The 21,066-nt window shown below is 56.6% G+C and overlaps 1 protein-coding gene and 1 long non-coding RNA gene across 12 annotated transcripts; one reads left to right on the forward strand and one right to left on the reverse strand.

Moving 5' to 3' along the window:
• The first annotated feature begins 6 nt into the window (after nucleotides 1-6).
• Nucleotides 7-5,925, forward strand: LOC129783025 (uncharacterized). Of its 2 annotated transcripts, none has more exons than XR_008745049.1 (3): nucleotides 7-127; nucleotides 1,372-1,457; nucleotides 2,133-5,925. It is a non-coding gene; the product is annotated as an uncharacterized LOC129783025 (long non-coding RNA). The 2 variants fall into 2 exon arrangements; XR_008745050.1 differs by lacking the exon at nucleotides 7-127 and adding an exon at nucleotides 1,139-1,262.
• Nucleotides 5,926-6,050: 125 nt separating this feature from the next.
• On the reverse strand, nucleotides 6,051-20,108 carry LOC129783021 (tropomyosin beta chain-like). 10 transcript variants are annotated; one of them, XM_055792656.1, is made up of 9 exons: nucleotides 19,936-20,108; nucleotides 19,118-19,243; nucleotides 12,763-12,896; nucleotides 11,596-11,713; nucleotides 11,388-11,458; nucleotides 10,500-10,575; nucleotides 10,306-10,368; nucleotides 9,518-9,587; nucleotides 6,051-9,150 (listed from the first exon to the last, which is right to left on the reverse strand). In XM_055792656.1, the coding sequence occupies exons 1-9, from the start codon at nucleotides 20,047-20,049 to the stop codon at nucleotides 9,068-9,070; spliced, it is 855 nt and encodes a 284-aa protein (XP_055648631.1). In that variant the 5' UTR covers nucleotides 20,050-20,108; the 3' UTR covers nucleotides 6,051-9,067. The 10 variants fall into 10 exon arrangements, with proteins under 10 accessions (XP_055648631.1, XP_055648632.1, XP_055648635.1 ...); XM_055792657.1 differs by having other exon boundaries at nucleotides 6,051-6,353; nucleotides 19,936-20,105; XM_055792660.1 differs by having other exon boundaries at nucleotides 6,051-6,353; nucleotides 19,118-19,239; nucleotides 19,932-20,105.
• Between the last annotated feature and the right edge of the window lie 958 nt (nucleotides 20,109-21,066).

The following is a 21,066-nucleotide window of genomic DNA, read 5'->3' on the forward strand; positions in this document are numbered from 1 at the left end:
ACTCACCTCGACTCCGCACCCCCCTCTCCCTCCCCCGTTTTTCCGGTTCTGCCTGACGTCACACGACGTGCGCCGCTGCCGACGGAAGGGCCGCGCTGGGCGGGGGCGGAGTCTGAGCTGGAGTGGGGTGAGGCTAGGGTCTGTTTTGGAGTGGCACGGCCTGCACCGGGGGGGTCGGGTCTGTCACTGGGGGGAAGCTGGGCCTGTTAAGAGGGGGGGGGGGGGCGACACACGGACGGTACAGCCTGAATCCCGGGACTCGGGCCTGACACGGGGGGAGCTCTTGGCCTGTCATAGGGGGGCACAGCCTGAAGTGGAGGGCTCAGGCCTGTCATGTGGGGGCTGGACCTGGTCGTGTCATGGGGGGACATGGCCTGCACTGGTTGGGGACCTTGTCTTGTAATAGGAGGGTGGGGACCAGGGTTTGTCACAGGGGACATGGCCTGCTTAAGGGGGACCTGATCCTGTCATGGGAGAGCAGGGCCTGTACCAGTTGGGGATCTGGTCCTGCGGGGGGGGGGGGGGGGGGAGCAGGGCACAGCCCGTACCAGGGTACATGGCCTGCACCGGGGGGGAAGAGGGGAACCCTTGGTCCTGTCACAGAAGGACATAGCATGCACCACTTGGGGATCTGGTCCTCTCACTGGTGGGCACAGCCTATACCAGGGGGCTCAGGTCTGTCACAGGGGAGCAAGGCCTGAACCCAGAGGAGCTTGGCCCTGTCACCGGTACCTTTACAGGACCTGAGCCATCTGGGGGTGCTCAGGCTTGGGTGAGGTATGGTGGCCATCCCCAAGGGTCCCTAGCTGCCTGTTGCCCAGCCACAGGCCTGCTTCAGTGCAGGGGGCCTCTAGTACTGCCCCCAGGCCCCCTGCAGCGTTTGAGCATGCAGAAAAGGGACCATGCACCCTCTGCACCCCCCACTGCTCTTCCTGTAGTGCCCACTCCACACTCACAGCTCAGGCAGCGCAGCCCAGATGTGGGGCATGGTACTGAGCGCTGCATACAGGGCATACGTAACTCATACAGAAATGAGACAGCACCATGTGGTTATAACTCTGAATTTCCCTCCAGCTGCATTGTCCTCTGGTGGGATTGATAAATAAGTAATATTGATTATATTGACTGGGAGCTTCGTGTGGCACTTAGCTTTATGTGGCCTGACCTGTTCCAAAATCACCCAGAGCCCTGCAAAACCCACACAGCTTGGCAACACAGCTCTTCCTGCCCTCACCCAAATGTCTCAGGCTGTAAATGTGGAGGTAATCAACCCAAAGAAGGGGCTGGAGGGTTTGTATTCAGCTCTGTGCAGCTCAACATGTCTCATCAAAATGTGTCTGTGATGCTCTTTGTGTGGTTGTTCCCCTCCAGCACATTGTTCAAGGATATTGAACAGGAAGGATTCAGAGATGAGATGAGGCACCAGAGCGATGAGAAAACTGGAGAAGAGAGCAGAGGTGAGAGGCTGCTGGAAGTTAATGTGGTGGTTTATCAAAGGGGTGGCAGCACACACCAGGACTGAAAGCACTTGGGAGAGATCTTCAGTCTGTCAAGCCAAGCTAAACAAATCTAAAGGTTGAAATTCAGTGGGAGAGGGGGAGAGGAGGGGACAGGCCCTGTGATCCTCAGCATGGGTTAGAGTAGGGAGAGGTGCCTTCCAGGTCAAACACACACCACCCCCATTGCCCAGCCTCTCAGAGCTTCCCTCCACCTGCATTTTTCTGCAGGACCACGGGGGAAGTAGATGGGCAGGAGGATGGAGAAAACATGAAGCTTTGCTCAACCATGAAAGATAGTCTCACATCTTTGGGGCAGAGCATTACCTGTGAACAGCAGCCAGGATCTCACTGCCAAACCACAGAATGTTCAGGGGGGGGGAAAAAAAGGCCCTTGCAGCAGGGTGTAAACAGTTAAATGGACTAGTCTAAACCAGGAGGCTGGGCAGCTAATAGGAAAAAAACCATGGTGTGAAAGGGCTCTTTGTCCCAGCAGGAAGGCAAGGGCACACAGGCTGGACTCAAGGAACCCATCCTGATAGGAGTGCAGGGCAGGCTTGTTTGCAGTGCAGAGCATTGCTTGCTGGGACAGGCTCCTGCAGAAGAGGTGGTTTTACACTCTTGTTCCTTTTGCAGCCAGACAAACCCCTGCCTGGAAGGTGCTTTGACCAAACAACAGAACAGCTCAGCTGATGTACTGTGGAAAAGCAAGTAGGACCCAAGGAAGAGCTCCAGCCCTTGTGCAGTGCCAGCTCTGCAGGCCAGGACAGCTGTGCACCATCCTTCCCCTCCAGCATGTCCCAGGGAGGGAGGCTACAGCTCCTAGCAGGTCCTGCACCCCAGGAGAACAACTAAAAAATGAGTACCCCGTGCAAGAGGAGCCCTTTTCCCTGCAGGAGGTCTTGGAGCCACAAACCAGAGGTGCTAGGCCAGGGGGAAGGCAGGAAGCTGGCAGCACCTGGGCAGGTAAGAGATGCAATTGCACCACTCGCCTTTTCTGAGCTGAGAGGTGTAGCAAAGCAAAGCAGATAACAAAAGCTATTCCTGCCAGCCACTTGCTGGGGCAATGGCCCAGCATGAGTTATGTTTCCTGGCAGCATAAGGCTATGCTTTTAGAGTGTTATTCATTGGGTAGTGTGGGACAACAGGGCTTGGCACACATCAGCTATGACTTCAGAAATTCTATTTTGTGCCACAGTAGAAATTGGCTATTGCATTACATTAGTAATTTTTGAGTCAGGGAGTGCAGGGGCTGCACACAGCACATGCACTGTAGCCTCCCCATTTCTGCCAGGTTTGGAATTGATGTTTGAAGTGAAGGACCACATGCCCCTATTTGGCAGGCACCAGGTTAGTTGGTTAAAACATTGAAACCTAAAATGTTTTCATAATGATCTTTAATTGCAAAGCAAGTAGTTGACATTCACTTCTCACCTGGGAGCCATAGATTGACCTTGGCAGTTTGACACACAATACTCTGTTCACACTGCTGATCTTAACTCTTCACCATGTAGATCGCATGCCCAGCTTCTCAGCATCTTGTGTTAGAACTGAAATTTGTGCTCCCATATTTATTAAAAACTTCACCAACTGGAAATAAAGCCATCATTGCTTATCCACTGATAAGCTTCCACTTTCTGAACAGGCAGGCCCAATTACCTTCTGGACATTACTTATTTTTTACTTCATGTCCTACAATTCCTCCCTAAAAGGGAGTAAGTGGTGTTCTTCCTTTCTGGCGACTAGTGCCAAAGGAGTTGAAGTATGCTCCTTCCTTTCACCATTATCTCATTTCTGGAATGCTGTCATGATTTAACCCTGGCCAGCAACTAAGTCCCACACAGATGCTCACTCACTCCCCCCACAGTGGGATGGGGGAAAAGGATCAGAAGAGTAAGAGTGAGAAAACTCATGGGTTGAGATAAAGACAGTTTAACAGTCAAAGCAAAAGCTGTACATGCAAGCAAGACAAAGAATTCATTTACTACTTCCCCTCAGCAGACAGGTGTCCATCAATCTCCAGGGAAGCAGGACTCCATCACACATAACAGTTACATGGGAAGACAAGTGTCACAGCACTTCCAAAACTAGCCAGCTGCAACAAGGTCTTTTACCAATCACATACCAAGTTAACTTCAATAAGTAGTTAACACACCTTGCCCTAGCACAGCCACCAATCCCCCACAATGCCTCAAAGGTCCATCTAATGCTCATGCCATTTCTTCATACTCTTCTGGCCAGTCCTTCTGCTGCCTTCTTCTTGCCTCTCCTACCACCAGAACACTCTTCCTCTCGTCTTCTCTTTCCCTTCTCCCCACTTCTTCCACATCTCTCTTCCTTGACTGCTCCTCTTCTATGCCCCTTAGAGCTATTTAAACACTTAGCAGGAAACAGCCACAGCTGCACCTTATCCACATCATCCAACCCACTGCCCCTGAAGCCAGCCCACAGCTGTATATTATCAATGTTAATTAACCCAGCTTCAGTCCTCTACAGACAAGCACCATAATGCTGAATGTCCCTCCCCTCCTTCTTCTTTCCCCAGCTTATATACTCAGCATGACATCCTATGGTATGGAATATCTCTTTGGCTATTTTGGGTTGCTTGTCCTGGCTGTGCCCCTTCCAATTTCTTATGCCCCTCCAGCCTTCTCGCTGGCAGGGCCTGAGGAACCAAAAAGTCCTTGACTTAGTATAAACATTACCTAGCAATAACCAAAAATATCAGTGTCCTATCAACATTGTTCTCACACTAAATCCAAAACACAGCACTGGACCAGCTACTAAGAAGAAAATTAACTGTCCCAGCTGAAACCAGGACAAATGCTTTAGTCAAACTCAAGATAATGCCAGTAGTCCGACCTTGAATCACAGCTCTGGGGATGCCTAGGGCAACTTCCCAATTATGTCAATTGTCACAAGCACACTCTTCTGAGAAGTTGGGTATTGAATTCACTCTAAGCCTCCAGATTCACTCTACACCTCCGTAAATAAGCTGTGATACTACTTGCTATCCTGCTGACTACGCCAATTTGTTGAGGATGGAGTGACGCACTTCACTCATAAGAGAGAAGCAGCAATATGCTTATTGGTATGCAACAGAGATTTAACAAAGTTTGATAGTAAATGTGACAGTGGTTTAACAAGATTTGATGACAAGGTATACTTGATTATTTACTGCACAGATGACAGGGTCAGACAAAACTGTCAGGGAGACCCTCCTGTTGAGTCATACATAAGGTTCAGAAAGGACCCCCTTGCATTCTAAACTCCTTCTGAGAGGGGAGTTTAGGTGCAGCTAGATCCAGACTTAGTCTCAGACTTGGTCAACGGTTTATATCTAAAGGCTTATATGTGCACAATCAATCCTTTATACCACTTAGCTAAGATTTCAAAATATGGCATGCTATTAATCACTTACCGGGAATCTGTTGTAGCAAGGAATCTCTCAGCCTTGAGGAGTAACTTTGAGAGGCATCCCTCAAGGGGAGATCTTGTCATGCAACCCGCTGCCATGCAGGAGAGTTCAACAGGCCCTGGGCTGTCCACTATTTATGGAGTAAGATAATTGACTTTTATAGTCATATTTGCATACTGACTACAGAAGTCAGTTTCTTTCAAACTTGACTTGAGTTGGACCTTGACCAGCACTGTTAGGTGAATGCATTGTTCAAATTAGCCCTTGGCTATTGTGTTGTTATCTGTCTCCCCTAAATACACTTTGAGTTGGATGCAGCCATTGTGACCAGACACATCCATTTCAACTGCCACTGGTGGTTATCACTTGAGCACTGTTACAGAAACAAAGATCAAGATGGGGGGGGGGGGGGAAGCACATCACCACAGGCCCAAAGCAGAGGGAAGGACTAGATCATTACTTTGGGCATCCCCAAGGAATCCAGCCTTTTTTGGTGACAGCGATGAGACATATCCTGCCATTCTTTGTGTTGGAGAAAACACAGCAATCCAGAAGGAAACTTCCTGAACGCTTTGGAAATTGGCTGCCTACTGCATTTTAATATTTGCTAGTTTATACAGCTTTCCCTCAGGCAGCCGTTCAGTGACTGGTAATAGAAAATGCAACTAGTACATGGTGTAAGCAGCTAACCACAGACCTGGAGAAGACCCTAGTAAGTAATAGTGCGTGCATGTATGGTCACATGGTTGTATGCATGCTCAGATGGCATCATAAACATGAACCATGGAAGCAGACTCCATGAGAAGATCAAAGACCTTGTGGCTTCCCCAAGCGCCAGGCAGGTAACACGCCAGTGACATATCTCTATCACTGCACTTGAAGAGGATGGTCAGTTTGAACTGAGCTTGAGATTTGAAGGTTTTCTGTGCATCCCAAGGAGGTGATGGAGACGTGGGAACAGAGCCCAAATGTTGTGCATTATTGCTTCCAGCCCATCACAGATGCAGAGGACATCCTTATGCTGGCCATACCCACCCTGGACCCAAGACCCTGCAGAACCTCCTGTGCAAACTGGGTGGAGACCCCCCCACCATGTCTCCCTGTGCCTGCCTGCAAGGACCAGGCACACCCATCCATCTTGTCAAACTGCTTTAATATTTGGACATGAAGACAGGACAGAGCCAGTCAGACTGTGCACAAACAAGACACCCCTGAGCCACAGCGTAAGGCTGCAGGGCTTCCCTTCTCAATGGGTGTGTGGATTTGGCCAAGACAGTTCAGCTGATGACATCCTGAGTGTGCCAGTGAGTTGCACATGTGGGGTAGGGAAGAGGGACAGGAGCTCTCCAGAGCAGCTCAGAGGTTGTTCAGCTCCAATAAGGTCTGGTCCAGGACCTGGTGGATGCCCACATTCTCCTCTTTGGCACTAGCCAGACTCTCTGTGAACACAAGGAACATGCAACCAGCCACACACATGGACACAGACACAGCCCAAGCATACCCAGGCACAGCCGGACCCATGTACACCACACCAAGCACAGACACACACACACACATTTCAGTACAGCACCAGCCTCCAGCCATGTGGGGCATCCCTGCAGAGCAGAGTCCATACAAGCAGCCCCACCATCAGCAGGGATGAATCTAGACAACCCAGGATCTGCTGGGGTGGCCAGGCCAGCTGGACTGGTTGCTCGGGGCAGGCAGACCCTGCTTTTCATCATTTCCATCCTCCCATGGCACCTTGTTGCCCACAGCCAGGCCCTCTGCAGCACAGAAACCGCTGATGGGTACCCCTCCCCGGAGAGCCACCAACACAGCCCCATCTTCCTACTCAGCATGTCCTGCCCCAGGGCATCACCACCATCCAGCTGTGGGCTTGCACACAAACCCTTAGCCAGCCTGAGAGCCAGTACCTGCTGCATGACCTGGCAGTGCTCTGTGAAGAAGAGAGTGAAGCAGCATCCCAGGAAGGCAAGCAGAGAAAACAGCAGAGAGAAGGAGCAAAGCTAACAAGGCTGCAGGGATGAGCTCTGCTGGGCAGCCTGCTGCCAAGGCAGCCTTCTCTGGCACTCACTTCCAAACAGCATCCTCCTTCCATCTAGAGATGGGGATGGGACGAGAGTTCTGCCCACCCAGTCCTGTCTCCTAGCACTCCCAGCCAGGATCTTCCCTGTCCTCCACCCCAGGTTTGGGGCAACAGCTGCTGGGTCCCCAGTTCCTATCCCAGCCCTCCCAGAACCCTGCAGGGACCCAACTCTGAGGAGATCCTCCCTGCATAGTTTGGGGTGACCAGAGTGAGGGGAAAGAAGCTGACCACTGGCTCCTGGGACAAGGGGAGGAAGGCAGCAATACAAGCTACCGCATCCCTCCCCGGCAGGACCAGACTGATGCTGGGGGACAGCCATCACCACGTGGGTGTCCCAGGCCATCACAAAAATCCTTGTTCCTCTCCTGAGAAAAAACAATCAGCTCCAGAGGGTTCCCCGTCCCCCCCAAGCAGGGCAGTTACCCCCAGGGGGATAAGCCAAGGCTCCACACACCACCTAACCCCAGCGGGGATTGAGGAGGGGCTCCCAGCCCTGAGCCAGCCTGGCTGAAATGAAGCAAGGAGCGAGGCTGGTGGCAGCCTGGGTGTGGGAGGCTGGGCTAGGAATGGGAGTTCTTGGCAGCTCAGTTGTTAAGTTCGGTAAAGGATGACCTGCAGCTTGTTAGTGAGAACCCGATTTTTCTCAGCCTCCTGCTGGGACCACTCTAGAGAAAACAGTGACATCAGTGCAGCAGAGGGGAGAGACAGAGAGAAAGGCAAGTTAGTGAAGAGACAGCATTCCCCAAAGCCCTTGCTGGAAACCCTGTTTCTTCCCAGCCAGCATTGGGGAATGAGCTGGGCTGGCAGGAAGAGGCAGGCGGTCCTGGGGCAGGAACAGGGCTGCAGGTCCATCAATTCAGGGACAGAGTTGTGGGGCAGGGTAGGATGCTGAGGAAGGAGGAGGAGGATGATCAGGGACCCGTTTAGGGCCAGGGATCACAGCTGAAGAGTAGAGTCAGTCCCTTCGGCATGGGAGAGTGATGCAGGAGAGATGCCAGGGCTGAGACTGCTGCTTGTGGGCAATGTCTGGGAGTGGGGACAAGGAATGGACAGGACCAAGTCTAACCCTGCTATTTCAGGCCAAAAGAGTCATGGAGAAGGTGACAGGAGATGAAGAAAGCTGTGTCCAAGAGCCAGGCGGTGGTGAGGGTCATCCCCTGGGTGGAGGCACAAAGGGCCCCATCCCACTCAGCCTGGCAGTGTGGGAACTGCCCAGGGCTCAGCTGCTGCCATCCCAGAGGTCCTGTGGCTGTGAGCTGCCTGCAACCACTTCAGCTGCTGGCACATGTGTGAGACAGGCAGATGAGGGACAGAGCAGCATGAAGAAAACAAAGGAGAAACAGAGGAGACAAAATGCTTTATTGAGACCAATTCAGTAACCCAGAGGGACAGAACAGAAAAGAAAAAGTCATGAAATGCAAACTGAAGAGCGATGTGCAAAGGACAGAAGGGAGGCAGAGGGTCTGGGGACTGCCTGCCTGGGGATGGGCTGCCTGCACAGCTGGACCCCCTCCTCCGTCCCCCAAGCCTAAGCCCTCTCTGTTTTGGTGGTGGAGGTGCCACTTCCCCTGTGTGCCCCCCCCCCCCCCCCCGGGCTCAGCAAGAAGAACCAGGGGACTTTGCTGGGGGAATATGAGGGCAGGTGTCCCCCCAGCACCAGAGCTGCAGGGTCCCTGGTGCTTATGATGCTAGGGAGCAGAGGAGGGAGCTACTGAAGTGAAGGGCTCCTAGGCGCAGCTCTGTCCCCCACCAGGCAATGCTGCGGCATGGACCTGCAACTGCATGGGTACCATCCACCCAGTGTGTGTGGGTCCTGGGGGCTGCTCCCCTTCCCCATTAAACACCCCTAAGCACCTACATCTCATCTCCCCACAAAGCGAGGTATTGCAAAAACACCCCAGGCTGGCTCCTGTCTCAAAGGAACTGACAGACAGGTGCAGGCTGGGAAGGACAGAGGGGACAGAGCAGGCAGGAAGAGTGGTGGGATGGCTGGGCAGGCAAGCAGCTGAGCTGGGGAGGGGTGAGGCAGGCAGGTGGGTGCAGTGATGGTGCCCGGTGGGGGGCTCAGAGGGAGGTGATGTCATTAAGTGCATTGTCTAGCTCCTCGCTGATGGATTTGTACTTCATCTTCTGTGCATACACTTCATCTGCAGGCAGGGGGCGGGTGGGGGGCAGGCAGTAGAACAAGGTTGGGTAGAACAAGATCGGGGGGCAGGTAGTGGGGAGGGGGAGAGAGAGAGAGAGAGAGAGGGGCTGTGAGTGGGGGGCCGAGGGCAGCAGGAATGTGCATGCACAGGTGATGTGGATGCAGCCCTATTCCCCCACCTGAGGGCAGAGCCATAGACCCCAGCAGCTCTACACCCCCACACCAGACACCATGGCATTCAGCCTCCACCCTCCCAGGACCCCTGCCCACCCCTCACCCCAGCCAAGCTCTGTCTGACTCTATGAGGGGCACATCCTGGCTAGTCCTCCCTGGGAAAGAGGGACACAGGGCCAGTGAGGACATTTTACCTTCTAGATCATCAATGGTTTTCTCCAGCTTCGCCACAGATCGCTCTGCAAACTCTGCCCGGGTCTCAGCCTGCAGAAGAGAAGGGGGAAGAGGGTGAACTGTGGGGCACAATGGGGATGGCGCAGGCTGCACTGCACTCCAAATCTGCCGTCTGCATCTCTCATATCCCCCCCATGAGCCCTCCCCTAGGAAAGGCAAGGGACAAGGACCCCATGGACCCCCGCACCCTAAACCAGCAGCAGGGGTGAGAGCTTGCCCTCAAAAGAGGCAGCTGGGCAAAGTGCCTCCATGTTGGGCTTCCTGTTTATCCCAACCTGTCCTGACCACCAAAAGCAGGGGTATCATGGGAGCCCACATACTTCACAGGTTGCATGTGTGACTAACACTAGATGGATCACTCCAAATTGGACATGGCTTGAAGTTAGTGTGTGCAGGGCATGAGCTCCTGCCAGCACATATCCTGGGAGCAGGACACCATGTGGGGCAGAGATGAGCAGAGCAGGAGCAGAGCACAGCATGAGGTTGCAGGATGCACCCCAGCAGGACTGTGCTCCCTGGGGATGAAAACACCAGCCCTCCAGATGGGACAGGGACCCTTACAGGGTAGTGGGACCCCACAAGACCTATCCCAGACCCAGCCACCCACCATGCTGCAGGGCTGCAATTTGGGGAAGGGTGAGAGGATACAGGTATAACAGGGTCAAAACCTACATGGGATGGCAAACTCATGCCTGCACTGATGCAGTGCCAGCCCCTCTCTTGGGGGTCCTGGCCCCACACCTCTTACCTCCTTCAGTTTTTCCCCTAGAAGCTTGATTTCCTCCTCATACTTGTCCTCCTTGGTGGAATACTGCAGAGACAGAGATGGGCACCCATGAGCCCCACAGGACACCTCTGGCCATCCTTCACTCCAGTGGATGACCCCACTACCCCCAGACCCCACACACTCTGCCCAGCCCCAGCAGCCCTGCTGGGTCCTACCTTGTCAGCCTGGGCTTCCAGGGACTTCAAGTTGTTGGTGACAATTTTCAGCTCCTCCTCTAGGTCACCACATTTACTACATCCCAAGCAGGGCCGCCAGGAGGGGGGTGGGGCCGAGGGGCAGGTGAGAGGGGGGAGCAGAAAGAGCAGGCACGGGGAAGGAGGAAAGAGAGAGAGAACAAGTTAAGAGAGGAGAAAACTCAGGAAACACAGGTGGAGGAGTAGAGCTGCTGCGAGTGGAAGCTGCTGGGATGCATCTGTTCATCTGTTTCTCATGCCTCCTTACACAGACACCCCATGCATCGCTGCCAGCCAGGCTCCCATCAGCCCTGCCAAGAAGGAGAGCAGGCACGGAGGGATGAAGGAGTGTACCCAGCCCATGCTCACTGGAGAGGGAGGTGAAGGGAGGTCGATGGCAGATGCAGTGGTGCAGAGAGGGGAGAGGTGGCTTATGTGATTCAAGAGACAGCAATAGAGGGGGGGGGGCTGCTGCACATCACCCTACACCCCTGCCCCAGTACCTCTTCCTCTGAGGCAATGAGGGACTTGAGAGTCTGATCCATGGTCTGCAGCTCTTCTTCCAATTGTCTCACTCGGCTGAGGTGGAAGAGGGGCACCCGGGGGGGGGGGGGGGGGGGGGGGATGGGATGGGACGGACAGGGACACGACACACACGGGACGACGGACAGCAGAGAACAGGGTCAAGGATCTGCTGCTTAGCAGGCTGGCATCCCCCTGTCCCCAGCCTGCAAGCCCAGGGACCACCCCCACAGCAGACTGCTGTTCCTGGGGAGGGACATCCCCATCCCCACACAAACACACAGACAGGGACTCTGGGCAAGGGCTGTATGGGACCCCCACGCGCTGCCCACTGGGAGCCCCACTCACCTCTCTGCCACCTCTGCCCTCTCCTCTGAGCGCTCCAGCTCTCCCTCAAGGACAACCAGTTTGCGGGCGACCTGTCAATGGCAGCAAGGGGCATGCATCAGCCCTGCCATTGCCCTGGCTCAGGACAGAAGGCTGTGGTGAGGCAGTCCCAAGTGCCACCAGGGGGGTCAGCACTGGGGGAAGGGGGCACACGGGTACAGGCACACACCTCCTCATATTTGCGGTCAGCCTCCTCTGCTATGTGTTTCGCCTCCTTCAGCTGCATTTCCTGGAGCTCCATCTTCTCCTCATCCTTCATGGCCCTGTTTTCAATGACCTTCATGCCTCTAAGGAAAGCCCAAGCCAGAAGATGTTACTGCTGTGGGTTGAGGTGGCACCTGCACCTTGCCGCCCACCCACTGTGTCCTGACCCTGCCATACTCCAGCTCTGGAGCCTTGGGACACTGGCACTCACTGGCCACCTCACACGGTAGAGTCACACCAGTGGTACCCCAAGGATGCTCCTGCACACAATTAAAGCAGCGGAGCTGACCCCAGGGCCATGTAGCCACAGTGCCTCTCAACCAGGCAGGTCCTGAACCTATCATCCGGGGGGAGGTGTGTAAAAATGTGTGCAGCCCAGGATAAACTGGCCACAACCTCCACAAAAGCAGCCTGACAGGCCAGAAACCTTTAGGAAATGCATCCCATGGCAAAGCCTCTTCCCATTCAGGAGTGATGCTCATAAGCAGGAGGTCACCAAACCCCCATGAACCTCCACAGTAGGGACTCCTGCAGACTTCTCTGGCTCAGATGCTGTTGCTCAAACTGGTCTTTGCCAATGGAGGAAAGAGCTCATGTAACTATCAGGAATGCCATGATGTGTCCAGGCATTCCCATGCAACCTGAGTGCCCTCACCTGTGCAGCTCCTGCCCAGTAAATCTGCTTGCCGTGAGGATGGGGAAAAACACTCTGCAGGACTTTTTTTTTAAAGAGGCCAGTTCATTCTCAAAGGTCAACCACAGTTTCCAGGCACAGAAGTCCCCTCCTGGGCCATTGCTCAGCTCTCGAGTGAAGGACACTGCTCCAGGGCTGAGAATAGGCTCCAAGCACCCTCTGGCTTTGGTTACAGACTGATATTTGTATAAGCGCCAGATCAATTTTTTTAAGATTTTATGGATGCCCTGGAAATTTCAAAGTGTGCCAAGAACGCCCATATCTGGGGGACTTCTCTGCATCATGGCTTTGTTCTTTCCCTTCAGGGTCTGCAGGAAAACCAACACAAACCCCATAAGATCACTTCAGGGGGATCCCCAAACCCCACTGCAAAACCAAGGGGGCTTCCTGCAATCAAGGGTGACCTGATGCTACCCTTGCTGTCCCTCCCCATCACACCTCTCGCTCTCATCAGCTGCCTTCTCAGCCTCCTCCAGCTTCTGCAGGGCGGTGGCCAGGCGCTCCTGTGCTCGGTCCAGCTCCTCCTCCACCAACTGGATACGGCGGTTCAGAGAAGCTACTTCAGCCTCAGCCTGGGGGAGCAGAAACCCCTTGGTCACCCCATGTGACATATATATATCTATATATATAGATCTAAAAAAGCATTTTCAGCAGTTACTTTGGCATTCGCTATCCAGAACACCCCTTGGCACTGTGCAACAAGCCTGGCTGGGGCACACATCCCATCACCTTTCTATAGGAACAATGGGGCTCTCTCCATCCCTAGGGCCCTGTTTGACACTGGCTCCTCCCCGGCCATGCAACCGAGTCCGGGATGTGCAGCCCCTTCACCTTGTCCTTGCACCTGTCTCCCACCTTGGAGAGGGACGAGGCATGTTTGCCAGGGTAGGGTGGTCAGAGCAGCTACACAGTCACAGGGAAGGTATTTGAGGTTTGTGGAGCAGTGAGTAAAGCAGGAGGAATGCCCTGTGTGGCTTTACTCCCAAAAAGGAGATTGGAGCCGCTTGTGGATTTCCTGTTTACAGAGGCGGGGAAGTGAGCCAGGAGTCTCTTCTGCGGGGAAACCTCTGACCCTGAATAACGGGGTAACGGGAAGCTGAGCGCAGCTCCCCGCCCCCCCCCCCCCCCCATCCCCAACTGCTCCCCCCGGCTGATGTACAGTGCGGCAATGGGGGCAATGAAGCGAGTCACCCTCAGCAGGCTGGAGCACAGCTAAGCAGAAGCTGCTGGTGCCTGCAGGACCAGGACTCCCTGCTTTCCTAGGCTCCCTTCATGCAGGGCCAGGAGCCAGGGCCAGCCAGGAGCAGTGGCCCTGGCCCCTGCCAGCCCCTTGATGCCTGACCCTGCACTCTTTCCATTTAGTGAAGACCTCCTGCCTGCTCCATCACCACTACCGGGAAATGCTGCCTCAGCAGCTCCTGGCCCCACTCCCCACCAGGGGGGCTGCGAGGAATTAAAACCCCAGATGCAGAGAGATGAGCAGCAATGAGACCTTGCTGTGGGGAGCAGCCCCATGCACCAAGATGTAGGGAGGCATGTGCCAACACAGGGGATAATGTCTCATGCTTATTCACAGGCTGGAGCAGGCCTGGCCAGCTGCAGTGTCCAGTCCCAGCCGGCCTCCTGCTCCAACATCGGGAATGCCCCGGGGGACATTGGCCAAGCAGAGGGGCCATGGGAGCAGCAAGGGGCTGTCACCCTGCGCAGCCCTGCTGAGCACCTGTGGTCCCCCGTGGCAAGCTGGCAGGGTGGAGATGGGCACAGCCAGCGCCGCTCCAAGCAGAGCAGCCCAGTAGTGTGCCAGGCAAGTGGCTAGCCCCATGGCTGGCACAACAGCCACTTCCACCCCATGAACACCCTCTTTCTGGGCTCACCAAGAGCTCATCCCTGGCCAAATTGCCAAATGGGGAGCTGGATTTGACCCCTGCCAGGGCAATGCTCCACTTACAGCATCTGCCTCACCCTGGCAGGGGCTGTTTTCCCCAGAGAATCATCCCCAAAGTGAGTCAAAGTTGCCTGGATGGACACTCAGGAACATGAGCTCTCCAGCAGTGCCCAGTGACTGGAGAACTCAATCTGCAGCTGCAGGAAGGGGCCATTTCCTCTGCACACAGCCTGAGTGACAACAGCCTGGGTACTGCACCCAGCTCTGCTACTCCTGATATAGTGAGGATGTTAAAGTAGTGGGCATAGGAAAAAGAGAGAAAAAATCTCACAAGCTCCAACAACAATAAAAAAGCCAAACCAGGCACAAGCTGCAGCCTGGAAATGCTGTCCCACTGCCACAGAGTGGAAATCTTGGCCCATGACAGTGCAAAGGGACAGCTTGTCCCTGCGAAGGGACACACTGGAGAGCCAAAGGCTCTGCGACTGCTATGGCCCAGACCGCAGAGCCTGCTGGAAGCCAGACAAGAGCCTGGGTGTGGGTTTTTTAGCCATGCACACAGCCGGCCTCCAAGAGAGGGGATCCTTTCCCAGGATCTGCCCGACCCCAAGCAGACCCAAGGCAGAGCTGGCCGCTGACTGCTCCCTAGTGCCCCACCAGCCGGGGAAGACATGGAGGGCTCCACCGCACGGAGCATCCCTCGCAAGACCCATTAAGAAGGCAGCTGCAGGAGGCAGATCGGAGCAGGGATGCTGCCGCGGCACCTGGATGGCAGCGCCCTCCAGACCCCCAGGCGGCGCTCCGCCCCGGGAGCAGCCAGCCCGGCTACCGGGGGGGGGGAGGGCAAGGACGGGACGGCTGGGGCCAGCCCGCGGGGAAGGAGCCGGCGGGGCATCCCGGGGAGCTGCCGGGGCGCCCCCTGCCCCGGCGCCTCTTACCCGCTCCCGGGCCTGCCGCTCGGCATCGGCCTCCCGCTGCAGGTGCTGGGCGCGCTCCTCCGCCTCGTCGGCCACCTGCTGCAGGCTCTGGATCTTCTTCTTGACGGCGTCGATGGAGCTGATGCCGGCCATGGCGGGGGGCTGCCGGCGGGGAGGCCGCGCCGCCGAGCCCTTTGTGGGATCCGCCCGGCTCGGGCAGGAAGCGCTCAGGCAGCGGCCGCTCCCGCCGCCCGCCCTGCCTCCATCCCTTCCTGCTCCTCCTCCCGCTGCTGCTGCTGCTGCCACTGGCCGACCTGGGCTGCCGCTGCCCTAGGCAGCGCACGCAGACCTCCGGCCAGGGTGCACGGTGCCCACCCCGTCAGGGGACAGTCCCCAACACCAGGAGGGATGCACAGAACCACCACCCCACCACCCCGAAATAGTACATAGGGTGCCCCCCTGGGCAGGACGCATGGTCCTACCCAGGCAGGGGACACTGTCCCTACCTCCCAAGGCAAGATGCACAGTGGCTTCTGGGCAGGGCACACTGTTCCTCCACCCCAAGCAGAGTGTATGGTGCTCTTCCTCCTCCTCCCTGCAGATGCACAGTGCCCATGACGCCCCCTAGGATACAGGACACAGCTCCCCCAAAGCAGGACACATGGTGGCCCCCCAGATAGGGGTGCACAGTCCTACCAAGCTCCTCCAGGGTGATGGAGAGGAGCCCAGGCAGAATGCCAGAGCCTGGCCCTTGCAAGCCCCCATGGACATGGGAGCAATGTACCCATGGGTGCTCCCCAAGCTCTGCCCCCCACACCCCCTGCTGCAAAGCTGGGGGGGTCATAGGCTTTTGCCTCATGGGGCAGAGCCCACTCCCAAGCATCCCCCCAGGGGACCTGGGGCTGGAGCTGTGGGGCATGGTCAGATCCCCAGCAGCCATCCCACTCAGCCCCTTGGCATCTGGTCCCCCAAGCAGGGACCTGGCTAGCAGCCCTGCAGAGACCCACTGAGCCCATGGAGCCCCCTGCACCCCCCAGCTGCCCTGGGAGCTCTGTTCCATAGGAGAAGCCAGTTCCCAGCTCCTGGCTCTGCATCCTGGTTGGGACACATGCCTTGATCCATCAGAAGAAACTGGCACTGGTGGCACTCAGTCCTCCCTTAAGGAGCTCTGACAGCTTCCAGGCAGCCCTGGCTGCACTTCACACCTGCCTCCAGGGACGCCAATTCCTGGGCTGACCCCACCGTCTGCCCTTGGCTTTGGGGTCAAGGGGCCTGGGGGGGACCCAGCCACACCACTGGCAGTGCCCTGCAGCCCTGTGTCCCCCTGCTAAGTGGTGGCAGAAGAGGTGGCACTGCGGGTCCCCTGGAAGCATGCAGCCGCAGACTTGGCCCCAGTCCTGGCCAGTCCTGCACCACCCCCAGCCCGATGCCTGGGTGCCAAAAGTGCTCTCAGGCCAGTGCACTGGTCTTGGAGCAGAAAATGGGGTCTCAGCCAGCAAAGGGGCAGGTGTGAGCTGACTGCAGGAAGGATGGGGGTAGGTTGGAGGGCAAGTTGGGGGGCAGTCACCCAGCTGGGCTGGGTGCCTCCTGCTCTGGCCCTACCCAGGGACGCAGTCACTTCCCAGCAGAGCCCCATTCCCTCCCACTGGCTCAAGGAATCACCAAATAAGAACAAAATCTCAGCTGGGGAGAGCAACCAGGGTAGGAACTTGGGTGAAGCCTTTGGGATCATGGCCTGGGAACTATGGAGTTTCCCTGGGCCCTGCTGGGGTGGCTAGGGACAGGCCACCAGCTGGGGATGTGGGATGCTGGAGGGGACTGCTCTGACTAAACCCACTGTCCCTGCTGCACCATTTCCAGCAGCCCCTGCCAGCATCTGCCCATGGGCCCCATGGGACTGGGGACAAGAGGTGGTGGGGCCACAGTGGCCTTACAGAGCTGCTGGGAAGGGGCTGCCAGCACTGTAGAGCTGCCAGTCCAGGGGCAAGCACTCTCTGATCTGTCACCATCTGACCCCCCTCCAAGTGCCTGGGGATGCCATATTTGCACCCTTTAGTGCAGTCCCTGTGGGCTTCATGTATTGCCACCCCATGCCAGAGGCAGGGCAGTGCCAGAGCAGGGGGAGATTTATTCTTTTAAGGCATTTGTTGACATTTTTGCCAAGACCAGGAGCCTGCCTGGATTGCTGTGATGAGCCCTGACCTGGCCAAGGTATGGGGACATTCTGTGCTCACAGGCACATGCTGTCCTGGCAGCTAAGAGGGGCATGGTGGTCCCTAGGGAGGCAGGTGGATGTGCTCCAGGTGTCTACCCTGTGCTTCCTCCACCAGAGCTGGGAGCAGCACTGTGCCTTGTCCTGGGGAGGAGGTAACACCAGCCCTGGCAGTTAGTGCTGTCAGCACATTCAGGTCCCTGGTGCAGGGACCTGGTAACTCCCAGTGCCTTGCACATGGCACAGCTTGTCCAGGCTTCGGTATGGCCCCAAGGTGGCTGTGATGGTGATGGGCTCCCAGCCCTGCCTGCAACATCTACCTGCAGCCAGTCTGCCCTCCCTGACACTGCGGGAGTGCTCCTTCTCCATGCCTCCCTGCCCAGCCCTTCCCTGGAGGGGTTGGTGGCTCCTGTCCCCTGTATCTGCTGGGACAGGACTCTCCTTGCCAAAGCCCGCAGACTTGCCAAACTACCGTGGACCAAGAGCATGGCAATGCATCTTCCCTGCCCAGGATGGCATCACACAGCCTGCTCCCAGCAGCAAACTGCTCCATACCTCATGGCTGATGTCTGCCCTGTGCCACCATTTGCCCCTTTCTCTGAGCCCCTCACCAGGGACATCCCATCCACGCTCAGCCGGATCCCGCACTGAGCTTGCCCTGTCCCACACCAACATGGTTCCAGTCAGACCAGTACATACCCCCACTACATACAGCAGCTGCCCTGCCCAGCTTAACGTGCCTGCCCCACACCAGGATAAATGTGCCCTTTCAGAGGATTTGTAATGTTTTAACTACTTGGTTTAGTATCTAACTAACCTGGGTCAGGTCTTTAGGATCAGCAAACAATGCTGGGGAGCCCCCTGGCCACTCCCCGGGGGCTCGGGCCACCCTGGGGACTTGTGCTGCTGCTGCTCATCCTTGTCTACTTGCTCCTGTCCTTGGTGGCTGCCTCAGAGATTTGACACATATTTAGCTCCATAAACCAGCTGAGATTGAATTTTTTGTTCTCAGTCCTAAAAAGCCTGGCCATGCTCTACTGGCTGCAGTCCAGCCGGCTCCCCTTTAGCTTCTCCTCCAGTTTCCAGGGTTGGTTTTCATCAAAGAAGGACTGGCTACCAAAAGGAGCATTTATTTATAGGGTGTCAAATACCCTGTGTGGCACCACAGGTCATTATACCTCGTTCCTGAGTGGCTCCATGGCCACACACAGCTGTTCCACCCTTCATCCTGGCCAGGCACAAGCCAACTTCAACACCTTAACATCTCCCCAGTGGGATCCATTTCCCAGGAGAAACATCAGTCATGGCACTAAATAAAACTCTTCCTGGCCTTGCCCTTGCCAGAGTATAGGGTGGCACACTGGACCCCAAAATGACCAAGCCCCCCACCCCAAGCATCCTTCCTCACAGCCAGCTCTCAGCAGCTGGCCATGGGCAAGAACTTTTTCCATTTCTCTGCTCTTTTTTGCTTTCCTGCCAATTTAGCAAGCACTGCAGACTTTTTTTTTGTACAAGCTCTGGGGAGCTGGGTAGGTGGCTGCCCACAAAGCTCCAGAGCTGACTGAGCAGTGCCTGCCACAGCCTGTCTGGCCCCTGCATCCCGAGCAGGATTTGGCCAGTCCCTGCCCTGCATCTCAGTTGGATTCAATGTCAGCGTTGCAGGAATGGGATCCTGACAGTCTTCCCCATGGACACTTTCCATATAAGGCCCCCCTCTTCCTTCACCCCTCTGAGGTCTGGCACCCGCACAGGGGAGGAGTCGCTGGCATGCCTACATACGTCTGTAGCTTTCTTCTCTGCCTGCTCCAGCTTCTCCTGGGCTTCCTTGACGGACTCAGAGTACTTCTCCACCTCATCCTCTGTGCCCTTCAGCTTCTTCTGCAAGCCCTGCTGTTCCTCCTCTAGCTGGAGAAGGGATGGAGGGCAGGGGTCAGGGGGGATGGCAGTGCCCACAAGGCTGGGGAGGGGATGGCCATCCTCCTTCTGGGATGGCTGAGGCTGGAGGCACAGCAGGAGCATGCAAGACACGCTCAGTCTGTCAACTTTGGGGCCACATATCCTCAGGGAGCCCTTGATTCCCAGGGCCAGAGCAGCCCCCAACATCCCTGAGCCTGGCAGGGATAAGAGGGTGGTGGGCTCTCTCCCTGTGCAAGGGACTGGAGAGGTCCTGACTGGAGGACACAGCTCCAGGGGGCACCAAGAAAGTTCATATCTCTGTGGCTGGGGTGGGAGTATGCTGTCTCCCTGGCAGAGGGATAGGGAGGTGGCACTGTGATGTCCCACCAAGACATGGCATGCTTTGGGGGTATACTAATGTGAGTGGTCAGGGGCAACAAGCTGGAGTGCTGGTCCATGGGGATGGGTACCCAGGAGGATGAGGTCCCCAAGTACAGGCACCCAGTGGGGTGAGACTCCAAGGGCTTGGGCACTCCTACAGCTGGGATCTGCCAGCTGGACACCCAGCAGGGGCAGGTCCCCAGGGTTAGGCACTCCTAGGCAGAGGGTCCCCAGGCTGGACACCCAGCAGGACAGTGTCCTCGGGGCTGGACACCCTTAAGGTCCCCAGGCAATGCCATCGGGGTCCATGGGTCACCCACCTGCTTGCAGCGGTCCTCTGCCTGCTTCTTGTCGGCCTCCGCCTGCTCGGCGCGGTCGATGGCGTTCTCCTTGTCCAGTTTTAGCATCTGCATCTTCTTCTTGATGGCCTCCATGGTGACAGCGGGGCGGCGGCAGGGCGCGGAACACCGGGAGCGGCAGGGGCACCAACACTGCACCCCCTGCACCGCACCGCCACCTAAAAGCAGGGGAGGGGCCGCGTCCTGGCACCTCCCCCTCGCCCGCCAGCACCTTTTACGGACTGGCTCTCCACTGGCCCCACCGCGCCAAGCGGGACGGGGGGGCGGCACCCCTGGTAGACACCACCGCAGCCCCGGCGCCGGGCACTCACAGAAGCACCGGAGGAGGAACACCCCGGGGCAATGCACTAGGGACACTCCGGTAGCACTGTGAGAGGGACACCCGGGGGCACTGCACTAGGGGTACCCCGAGGACACAGGACACAGTGCTAGGGACACCGCTGTGCTAGGGGCATTCTGGTGGCGCTGGGTGAAGGACACCCCAGAGCACTGCACTAGGGGGTGCCCCGGGGGCACTGGACTAGGGACACCCTAGGGGTATTGCACTACAGACACCTTGGGGCACTGGACTAGGGACACCCTGGCGGCACTGGGCTAGGGGGACACTCTGTTGCCTCTCACCATTGTGGGGGGCATCCTGTGGTTGGCCCTGCACTTGGGACACCCATCGGCTGACAGTATGCCGTTACCATGCTCCAGGGACACCACCAGCTGTCCACTCCCAGGGCCTGAGACATGCTTTTACTCTGGCCAGAGCTGTCCCTGTGCTAAAGGACACTGCATGGCTGGCACTGTCCTAAGCACACCCTGTCACTGCACCTTGGGGCCTGTGACTCTGCTTCCTGACACTGGCTTGGGGGTACCCATGGGCTGGTGCTGAAGTCTTAGGGACACTCACAGGCTGATTGCACTCAGGGACACCCACAGGCTATGATTGCAGTTGGGGACACCTATAAGCTGTGATTGCAACTAGGGATGTCACAGGCTGGCAGTATGCTCAGGGGCACCCATGGGTTGTGATTACATTTGGGGACACCATGGGCTGGTGCTGCCCACATGGGGAAAATCCTCTGGGAGAGAAGTGAGCCAAAC

The sequence above is a fragment of the Falco peregrinus genome, chromosome W (genome assembly GCF_023634155.1).
Source record: "Falco peregrinus isolate bFalPer1 chromosome W, bFalPer1.pri, whole genome shotgun sequence".
Classification (NCBI taxonomy): Eukaryota; Metazoa; Chordata; class Aves; order Falconiformes; family Falconidae; genus Falco; species Falco peregrinus.

Coding starts and splice junctions, on each gene's coding strand:
- LOC129783021 (XM_055792656.1), bottom strand. CDS start 20,049: ATGGAGGCCATCAAGAAGAAGATGCAGATGCTAAAACTGGACAAGGAG. Junction 12,897..19,117: donor CAGAGAAGAAAGCTACAGAC/GTATGTAGGCAT, acceptor CTGCTCCCCCAG/GCTGAGGCTGAAGTAGCTTC. Junction 10,369..10,499: donor TGGAAGCCCAGGCTGACAAG/GTAGGACCCAGC, acceptor CTGTCTCTGCAG/TATTCCACCAAGGAGGACAA.